The sequence below is a fragment of the Parasteatoda tepidariorum genome, chromosome 5 (genome assembly GCF_043381705.1).
Source record: "Parasteatoda tepidariorum isolate YZ-2023 chromosome 5, CAS_Ptep_4.0, whole genome shotgun sequence".
Taxonomy (NCBI): domain Eukaryota; kingdom Metazoa; phylum Arthropoda; class Arachnida; order Araneae; family Theridiidae; genus Parasteatoda; species Parasteatoda tepidariorum.
Window position 1 is genome coordinate 32680622 of NC_092208.1, and position 11004 is coordinate 32691625.

The 11004-nt window shown below is 32.6% G+C and overlaps 1 protein-coding gene across 5 annotated transcripts in view; it reads left to right on the top strand.

Annotated features, from left to right (window-relative positions):
* The window catches only part of LOC107437182 (sn-1-specific diacylglycerol lipase ABHD11), a 14240-nt gene that overhangs the window by 895 nt on the left and 2341 nt on the right, over positions 1-11004 (top strand). The window contains exons 1-5 of one of the 5 annotated variants that reach the window (XM_043046355.2): positions 932-1098; positions 3465-3618; positions 4383-4556; positions 5635-5823; positions 8158-8306. In XM_043046355.2, coding sequence (XP_042902289.1) covers positions 1091-1098; positions 3465-3618; positions 4383-4556; positions 5635-5823; positions 8158-8306 — 674 coding nt within the window. In that variant the 5' untranslated portion in view covers positions 932-1090. Of the gene's footprint in view, positions 1-931; positions 1099-2144; positions 2392-2460; positions 2485-3464; positions 3619-4382; positions 4557-5634; positions 5824-8157; positions 8307-11004 lie in introns of those variants that run through there. The other 4 variants (XM_043046354.2, XM_043046358.2, XM_043046356.2 and 1 more) reach the window with 4 other exon arrangements.

The window sequence follows — 11004 nt, forward strand, 5'->3', positions numbered from 1 at the left end:
ATGGCATGTTGTAGGATCATCCTCAGGGATGTTTCCCAGACCGTCGCCAATAGCCCATTGTGCAGCTCTAGTGCGACGTAAATTAACAACAGCAACAACAACATAGAACATATACATAGAAACATGCTCAAATTTGCTGGCATTCGAACAGCTTATATGTCCTCGTCAAATTAACGATCATGTATCACAGAGTTTCATCTAACGAATGATGAAATTAAAGTTATTGTGGAAATCTAATCTGCAACCTCAGCACTATATCGGAAAAGAACGCAGATTTATAAATTAGTTTAAATATAAAGTGTTTTGGCTCTCAGTACAAATGATGGCTGGTAAACTATAAAAATATGGAAGAAATCAGAGATAAATGGTTTATGCCTCCAGAGTTGCTACGAGAATCGAACCCTCTACCTCCACGTTGTCAAAAGTTAGGTGAAATAGAGGCAATGGAGACTTCAAGATAATTGAGAGGCCTTTCTCGTAGCATTTTGTAAGTCCACGTACGTATATTTAGCGCAATGCACTTACTACAAAATGTTTTTATATATATTTGCGTAAAACATTTTTAAGTGAAAATGCGTAATTTCTTTAGCATCCTTAAATATGCAATTAGCTTTGTAACTATAATAAAAGAGAGAAGCGCACCACTAAGGCTGTCTGCCTACTTTATCCTTGATGATAGTTTTTTTTTGTAAAGAGCTTATAAGCCGTCTTTTCAATGACTATACAAGTCTTCATATTTATATGTAACAATACAATAAAACGGTTTTTGAGGCCTCCTTGGCCGAGAGGTATCGCCCGCCAAACGCTCTGTTAATCGTGGAGGTGGCGGGTTCGAATCCCGCCCGAACGCTCAATGCATTCTTTGTGATGTCCTTATCTGTATTGAGCTATCTGTCCATCTACTTAACAACGGTTTATAAGCCTTAATTGAGCACACAAGCCTGCAAATGTATGTTGTACCAATGAACATTATAAACACGTTTTTTTCCACACGATCTCGACTTTTAATCCAGTAATACTTTTCCTTTTGCATGAAAAGCTGTGATCTTAGCTTATTTTCGGCAAACATTACAAGTATCATCTCATAAAGATGTCCAGGTAAGAAAAGTTTTCTTATACGATAAGCAATTTCCAAAGTTATGTTTGCATTTTATTTCAATTTAGATTTGTATCATGTCAGAGTAAACAATACTACGTTTTTTAAATGTGTTTTAAGTTCTCTAAATTATACTTTACTTCATTGCTTGAAAATTACAATGCGTACAACGTTAATATTTATGGGACGTATAATTGAACTGTAAGAACTTAAAGAAAGAAAATTGGGAAAAGTAATATATGCCCCTTTTAATGAACACGAGCAAAACAATAAACTCATCGATCTAAATAGATATTTAAATGTAAAAAAAAAAAAAAAAANGAAAATCTTATTTTATCATCCTTAAATTAAAAAAAAAAAAAAAAATAAATAAACAGAAAAATAATAAATTGCTCATTATTGATAATTACCTGGAACTAATTTGATTAAGTTTCAATTTTAAATAAACAAAAATAACATCAATCGCATTATTTTTTTAATTTATTGTGTTTTTAAAAGGTACGAATTTTATTGTTTTCCTTAATACTTTAAGTCAAGGTTCAGATTCAAACTTTTGAGAGCAACTCGAAACAACTCTTTGAGAGGTAAGAATTTGTTTTTAAATAAAACACCAGAATTGTCAAAATTATTTGATTTGATTTGACTACAGTAGAATAATTTATTCAAATATTTTTTTCAATATTATTTAGTATTAGGAGAAATTTGTCTTCTTGGAGGACTTTTTAATGGAGTGAATCCTCATTTGCGTTGCATGGAGAGGAAAACCATGAAAATCGTCCATGGTTAGCTCGAGGACAAGGAGATTCCAACCCATGATCCGTCTAAACCTGAGAATATTTTACGTCAGCCCTGAGGTTGATGCGAACAGAATTCGTATCAACCAGCCAAGATGGTATTCGAACCTGCTCATGTCATTGAGGGGCTAACGGTCTGCCCCCAGGGCCACCACGGCTCTTACGATGTTATTTTGAAAAGTACCTGATTTGAAAAACCATTCTTCTATACATAGATCCTATGAACTTATAAATCCATGACAAAAATTAACAAGTAGGGAGAGTGACCGTTGGTGAGGTACTAGTACCAGGAGTCAGACGCTATGCGTGCACCAGTACCTGAAATTTCCCTTTTCTTAAACTAAATTTCGTTATAGAGATGTTTAATAAATTCATTTATGAAATTTAAATAGATTTCACAATGTCAACCAAGCTTATGAATTTTAATCTTTGGGACAACGAATTTCTATTGTTTTATACTGCCATGCATACGAATAATCTTATCATTCAGCAAAAGAAAAAGTAAATGTTCCTTTATTCGCTTTTGTGGCGATACATTCATTTTTAATTAAATACGAGCATGCATGAAAAATATTGAAATTTTCCTGAAAATACGTAAGCACACTGTTTCTTAAATAATTTGAATGCCATCATTGTGAGGTATTTTTGCATCAAAAGTTTAAGATTATTTAGAGTTTTAAAAATGCTAGCTTACTTGATTTTATGTTCAGAATATTTATTTGGCAATTGCGATAATTGAAGAACTTTTCATGGGAAAAATTTATTGGTGATGTACAACTTTTGGACTGGATTTCTTGAGATTAAAGTTTTAAACATTTTCCTTAAAGAATGCCTTTAATGTTTGTTTTTGGAATCCTTATCAAAAATGAAAACTAGATATAAACTCTAAGTCCACTCTAAGTTGCAATTTATAATTTTAATCAGGATAAAAGAAAAGCGATACCCCATTACCGTAGAGGAAGTTAGAACTAATAAGGCACTGAAAGATGCTTAATTTGTAGTTGAAATTTGAAGTTGTTTCCAATAGTCTCTTTTATTTCATGCTTTGTTCCACTCACAATCAAACCAATTTTGGTGTTTATTACACTTTCTTTCCTTCTATGGGATTTGTCAGACTTTCATAGCGTTTTCGTGTTTTCCTCTGTTAAATATTAATTTTCGACCCCTAACATGAATAATTTCACTTATAATAATTTAAAACTGCATATTATGAACAGTCTATACAAAAATCCATACATTGAATAACTTTTATTTGAATAAATTTTGATTTTTCATCACTCTGTGGATGAAGTCACTAAATGATAATCTGAGCATTTCTTTGTAAGTTTTATGTACTTTTGGCTATACGAGCAGAAAATTTAACGCTGAGTGCAAACACTATGATTAAAATAGCTTAAATGGATGATTAAGGCTTACAGATTTCTCCAAATTGAAGCTTTGCTTGCAAGTTAACGTCAAAGTGAAATGTTTATCATTGTATAAATTTTCAATGCAATAATTTAAAATCCAAATCCACTGCAATGTCATTTATGACAAACCCCTACTTACATCTACAATTAAAAAATTTCTTATAGATATTATCAACCAATCAAGATTGCCCATCGAGTGTTTGAAGCTTCTGGAGGAAGTTGTTCTATATGCCCTTACATTCTTTTGCATGGTTTGATGGAGAACAAGGAAAATTGGAAAGCTATACCTCAACTTTTGGCTGACGTAACAAAGAGGAAGGTATGCTTGTCGCTTACTATTTAAATGTTTCCATAGTTACTTAATTATTTGGAGTAAAAACAAGTTTTACATGTGATTAATATTTAAATACCTTATATTACTTCTCACAAGAATGCACTTTGAACTATTTAGATGAAAATTTGTTAAAACCCCGCTCACTTAAGGTCACTGAAGTGTTTTGGGGAAATTTATTTTCATTGTATCGGTGAAATTTTAATGAATTTCTTTTAGTTATACAAGACTATCGCGAAAAGTTTTATAAGCTTCTCACTTGTACAGCTTTCTTTATATGGTTGTAAATCAATGAATCAGTTTAGTGAAACACTTTCTTTGCATCTTTTAATTTTTCAGTGAAAACGTATTCAATTACCAATTCAAGAAAAAAGATTGATAATTTAAATTTTTTTCTGTTTTTCTATCCCTTTAACCCCATAAAAATGATTTAAATTTAACTCTGGTATGAAAGATGAAAAAAATTATTTTAAGGTAAATTATAAAAATTAATGTCTTTTAAAAAAATCGGTTGATGATGCAAAATCTTTTATGTAAATAATTAGTATTAAGTAGTAGTTCCCAATTTCTTTTACCTTATCTTCTTAATTATTACTAAAACATCATATACCTTTATACTTGCATAAAAAAAAACTTTATATATATATATATATATATGTATATGTATATGTATATGTATATGTATATGTGTGTATGTATGTGTATATTTATGAGTATATGTATATATATATATAATGAAATACATATTTTAGGTTTATACTTATGATGCTAGAAATCATGGCGAAAGTGAACACTCAATGGATTCCAATTTTGATAACAATATTTATGATCTATATCACTTCATGGATAAAATAGAGGTGTATCGAGCTGTTTTAGTGGGTCATAATATGGGTGGAATGACTGCTATCCAAGCTGCCTTACAGCAGGTAGGTTTAAATGATTTTTTGATTAATGACATTTTATGACCGGGATGATTTTGAATTAGTATTAGAAAATCTGCAAGTATGTTAGTCAGAAACATAAGAAGCAAAATTAAAGAATATTTTTTCACAAGCGCGAAGGCTCCTGTGGCGCAGTCGAAAAAAGGGTTGTTAGCAAAAAAAGTCAAGAAGTTTAAGAAAGTGGTACTAGTTCAGGCAGTGTGCTTACGTCGTCTACTCGGGGACGAACTAACGTGACATTCCTAAGGCTGTAAAGAAAAAGTCTTGAAGGACGGGGGTTCTGGCGCTTGGTTAGTGTTGGGTAGTGAGTTGTCACAAACGTACCAACAAAACCAACCTCAGAAAGATGCGAGAGAGATCAAAAATAACATTACTACTTTAAATATAAAAAAAAATTAAAGTTAAATTTAAATCAAGTGGTTGAAATTTGCAGGTGTAATGCAAATATTACTTATCAGAAAATGGTAATGCATAATAATTTCATTCATATTCACAGAAGAAACCCTTTGACAGTTATGGTTTCTAATTGTTCCACTGACGCATGTACAATCACATCTCTTACTGCTTAAAATAAAGTGTTAGAAAGCTGGTTATTAATTCATAGAGCAAAGCATCGCACACAAAACAGATAGCTGAACTGGATCGTGGGTTTTTATTATATTGAAAGACATAATTATAAATATTTGTTCCCTTTTCTTTGTTTATTGTGTCATTAAATTCCTGTTGTAAATGAACTTAATATTTGATAAATAGTTGCTATTAAAATGAATTTACGAGAGAAAAACTGTCTATATTATGCAAAAAAATGGTAAAAAGTGATTTGGACAGTTTAAAATCACTTCTAAAATTAGTTTTGTTATCTCAAAATGCCAGCCAGATGGTGGAGTGGTTAGCGTGCCTGACTGCGAAGCCAGTGACTGCGGGTTTGAATCCCGCTCAGGACATGGATGTTTCTCTCTGTGTGTTGTTCTCTATTGTGCGATATGTGAATGTGGCCCACCCTATAAAACAGGTACCTATGGCAGTGCAGCGAATTTTATATTTTATGAATTTTATATTTCAGCCCGACAGAATAGAGCAGGCATTTATTGTGGACATGAATGTTGAGAAAATGCCATGCGAAAGAGTTAATCAATATTTAGTATACATGAAATCATTAGCAGTAAATCTTCGTTATGTTCCTGACGATCTTCCAAGACCAAATATGGCATTAGTTCGCTATCCTCCCTCCAATGAAGAATTGAAGAATATGGTTGGTATATGACTTTTATGTATTAACGTTGACACCTGAGTGTGCTGCACCAACAGCTGTTTCTTGAGTGCGGCATATTGTTGGAACAATATTTCATACGAACTTGATGAGTTGGAAACTTAATTTAATTTTGGATAAATACGCTTAAAGTTATTACTTTAATCTATTTTTATTAAAATAAAAGCATTGCTTTTATCGTTAAATTTAGCGATGCATCGAAACCCTAAATTAAAATGTTTAAAATCTTTCACTCAGTAAAATATTACATATGTAGTATCACTATATTGTTGAAGTTATCAAATAATCGATATTTGTTAATTTCAACTTTATGATCTTTTATTTATTAATCAACCTTTTTTTCGGTGGAACCACGACATTTTAAATAATTTAATTAGTGATTAGTTAATAATTTAATTAATTTTTTTTAAATATTTAATTAGCGGAAGGAGTTTTCATCGTTTTATCATTACTAATCATAAATTAAGTTTTATACCTACAGTTAAATTTGCAGTCTTAGTGTTAGTATATCTTGTCTCTCTAGCCATAAATTTGTCTTTGGAGTACATGCATAAACTGAAAGTTAATAAAAGAAGCCGAATTATGGTTTATTTCGAAATGAAAACTTACAATAACTGCTTAATACGTTGAAAAGACGTCAAGGAAAGATATTTCTTTATTAATTTTTTTTATTTTATTTCGATATGAAAAGCGTAATTGGAAATACTAATGTAATATTTCAAAAATGCTTGTTCTTAACATAATTTTTTCAATTATATTGTTAGAAAAATTATATTTTCTTATAAAAAGAAGTAATTTTTATTTCATTGGCATCTTACAATAATATATATTTATATTTCATATAGACATTATTTTCATAAAGACAATCGAAAGACACATTATGAATTATAAGTTGAATCTAAATATAATTGGAGATTTCAAAACTCACGATTGATTATGAAAATACTAACTCACGTAACCCATTTAACTCTTCCAAGGAACCCTAGTCTTCCCCGGAACACTATTCGGGAACCGCTGACCTAGTGACTACCTAGGAAAATATACATAATACCATCTGTCCAGTATTTCATTTTCCGTGTTCCGTGATAACGTGTAATATAAAATATAGATCTGAGCCAGGACTAGATCTGAGCAGCGAAAAACAAACTGCCATTGGGTTCAGTTAACATTTTAAATGGCCATTTTAGTAAAAAAAATCTGTATTTATGGAAAATTTCTATTACAAGATAAAATTATAAATTTCCTTAAAACATTCTAATGATGATAAATTTGATTAAATTTATATTTAATTGTTGTCTGAGCCTAAAGTTTAGATCTATATGTCACCGGTAAAGTATGAAACGCCGGCATTGTATAGAATGACTAGGCATTGTATAGAATGCCTAACTTTTTAGGCAAAGTATGAAATGTGAAAAGTATTACATACTTTGCCTAGGCATTGTATAGAATGCCTAGGCATTCCATACAATGCCAGATGCTATTTAGGCAAAGTATGAAATAAACATCCTGATGAGGTTATTATGTAAATGATGCGCATGTTACTGTGAATGAGCGAAATCGGTGATTGTTGACTTTCACCGGTGAATGTTGACAATCACATAGTCGCTTTGGTGAATGTCCGAAATATTTATTACATCCGATTTCATATTAATTTATTCGTGGATATAATTACATTTATTCGATATTTTAATATTTACTAACGATAGATTAGAAGAAACATCAGTGTTTGGAGTATCGGGCAAATATAACCGGGCAATGGCACTTGATCTTAAAAAAACATCAGTGTAGGGTATACCGGGCAATGGCACTGAACCTTAAAAAAACATCAGTGTTGGATATACCGGGCAGTGGCACTTGACCTTAAAAAACATCAGTGTAGGGTATACCGGGCAAATGTATGCCGGGCAATGGCACTTAACTAGACCTAGTATGACTAGACCTTTGGTAAATGTCCGAAATATATACTAGGTCTAGTTAAGTGAAACTGCCCGGTATACCCTACATTGATGTTTTTTTAAGGTTCAGTGCCATTGCCCGGTGTACATCTGCCCGGTTTACCCTACACTGAGGCTTTTTTAAAGGTTCAGTGCCACTGCCCGGTACTCCCCACACTGATGTTTTTTTAAAGGTCAAGTGTCACTGCCCGGTATACCCTACACTGATGTTTTTTTAAGGTTCAGTGCCATTGCCCGGTATACATTTGCCCGGTTTACCCTACACAGAGGCCGGTAACATATGTTAACTTTGCCGGTAACATATGTAATACTCCCGCTTTTTACGAACTGCTTTTTAAGTATATTTTCATTACATTTTTAGGAATATTTGAAGCGATCCGTGTTGACTTTTAGATGTTTGGCCCTAATGGATGCCCTCGTGCAATACGAGATATCACCGACTATACCTCATAATGGGATGTATAATGACCCCATTTATTTCATTTATGGTACCTTTTCTAAATATTTTGCGTAAGTATTTAATTAGTAATCTGTAGTCCATTTTGAAGTGATTGTATTTAGAGCTTCTCACAGCTAATTTAAAGTTTCTTTGGAGGGCAAAATTGACCCAAAAGAGAGAAATTCGGAAACCTTTTGCACTTGTAAAGTTTTCCGTTCAACAGGTGGAAAGAAAATGTAACCTTTAAATACCACTGTAACTTTTAAATTCAGCCACTGATCTACGCCCTGGGCCATTACATATATTTGGGATGGCATTATTCCAGGACTTTTAGGTAACACAGTTATGGAGGTTTTCCTGAGCACTGTCTTTAATAGATATTTTAATAAGATTTTTAATAGTATGGAAGGGCATCTAGGACGAAAAATTCTTTGCGTAATTAAGGCACGCTTTTTAGCCAGAAAGTCCACTTTCTCCCGGCCTGGAACTCCCCAGTGGGCAGGAACCCCCTGTAGTACTATAGCTTTTTCAAGTGATGCTACGATTTTAAGATGATAACGGCTATCCAATATGTCCCATCTTCTGGGATTATTGTCACAAACGATAGCCAACTGAGCAGCTCTTGAATCGATGAGGATAACAGATCTTGGGAATTTTTCGACGTGACATTGCAGCCAGGACAGAGCTTTGTGGTTCGCAGCAATTTCTCCGTCAAACGCAGTTCCCTAGTCCCATACGGACGTGGAAAGAAAAACTGTGTGGGATAACTCCGACACCTGTGTTAGGGCTATCAGACAGGAGAGATCCATCGGTAAAGATGCGGGACTACTCTGATTCAGGGTAAAAAAATGTTTAATACTTCGAGAGCAAGGGCTCTTACAATAGAAAGATCCGTATTAATTTTAGCTATCTTTTGACCCAAATCAATACTAATCCAGAAAGATATCAAATGTATTGGATTTTGCGGTAGGCTGCGTAATTCTGGTTCATGATTTAAGCCAAGTGATTTTTTGATTAGTCCGAGTAGGGACCGAGTGTGTGAGGTACTGATCCTCGTTAAACTGTTCTACCGTAAAATGCTCGACTTCGCGTGCAGGTCGTCGGGCTACCGAAGCAGAGGTGCCATACCCTCTGCAGAGGATCAAAATTGTGATGGCACGGCTTCCGATCTTTCTCAGGGATGTTTCCCAGACTGTCGCCAATAGCCCATTGCGCAGCTCTAGTGCGACGTAAATGAACTGCAACAACAAAAAATCTTGCACTTATTTATTAAGATATTTAAGACTTTACCTTTGCTACCACGAGAAAAACTTATTTTTCAAAAAAGAGGAAATTCCGTAGTAGTTGAAGAACATGCCTCATACAAGAAAATATGAGTTTTTTTTAAAATTTTACCATATATTATTGAAAGCTGAGATTTCGCGTAAATTTTCAGCCCATTTATTGTATTCGTTTAAACATTAGCTGGTATGAAATTCGCTACAAATGCAGATTTTATTTTCGCCATCCAAGCGTTGAGCTTCATATAAAACTACGGAAATATTTCTCTGCTACGTCTTAGTCGGACATTGAATAATATGGGGAAAACCAGTTTTTCTTAAGCAGGAAAAGTTTGGAAAAAAGCCGGAAGTAACACTCAGAGGTCTAGCACAAAAACAAAATCATTCTAAGATCCATGTTAACTTATTTGAATTTTATATAATGCGGCCTTGAATTTTGAGATACATTCCTAAGTAGTTGAATGCAAAAATAATATGAGGAAAGTTGGAAAACTGTTTCAAATGTTGTGGTTTGGGTGCAATAGAGTCATTAGGTATTGTTCTCTTCATTTATAAAATTTGGAAACCTTCTTGACTATAATGATCCAGTAGAAGATTAAAGAGGAGAGAAACATAACTTGTCTATAATCACATAAACATAATGAGAGAATGTTCTTGGTGTACTTTTCAAGTTGAATCAGATAAAATCAAACCAGGACTAATAGTTTAAAGGTTTTATGCCAAGAAGTATGATTTTTTACTGAGACAAATTAGTCTTTGCTTATTTGTTTGTTTATGCTAAGTCCAATAAAATCCAAACTCAAGTCGATAAATCCAGTAGTTTTGAAATAAGGGTTTAATGTGTAAATAACATATTTAACGTATATATTAAATACGGCTTATATATACGCTAAATATGGTTCCGATATTATATTATATACTATCGGAAAATATCTATAAACCATACGTTAAATATATTTTCCGATCTTAAAACTAAAAATCTATCGATTTGATTTTAGTCCGATTCGATAAAGCATACAACATTAAATATTATACAATACATCACTTTTCTGTACAGTAATATCAGACGTGTAAATAGTTAGAAGTACTAGTTTTTACTAAAACGATAAGATAAAGCATACAGCATTAAATATTATAAAATGCATCACTTTCCTGTACAGTAATGTCAGACGTGTAAATAGTTAGAAGTACTAGTTTTTACTAAAACAAGCATACAACATTAAATATTATACAATGCATCACTTTCCTGTACAGTAATGTCAGACGTGTAAATAGTTAGAAGTACTAGATTTTACCAAAACAATACGGTAAAGCATGCAACATTAAATATTATACAATGCATCACTTTCCTGTACAGTAATGTCAGAAGTGTAAATAGTTAGAAGTACTAGATTTTACTAAAACGATACGATAAAGCATTCAACATTAAATATTATACAATGCATCACTTTCCTGTACAGTAATGTCAGACGTGTAAATAGTTAGAAGT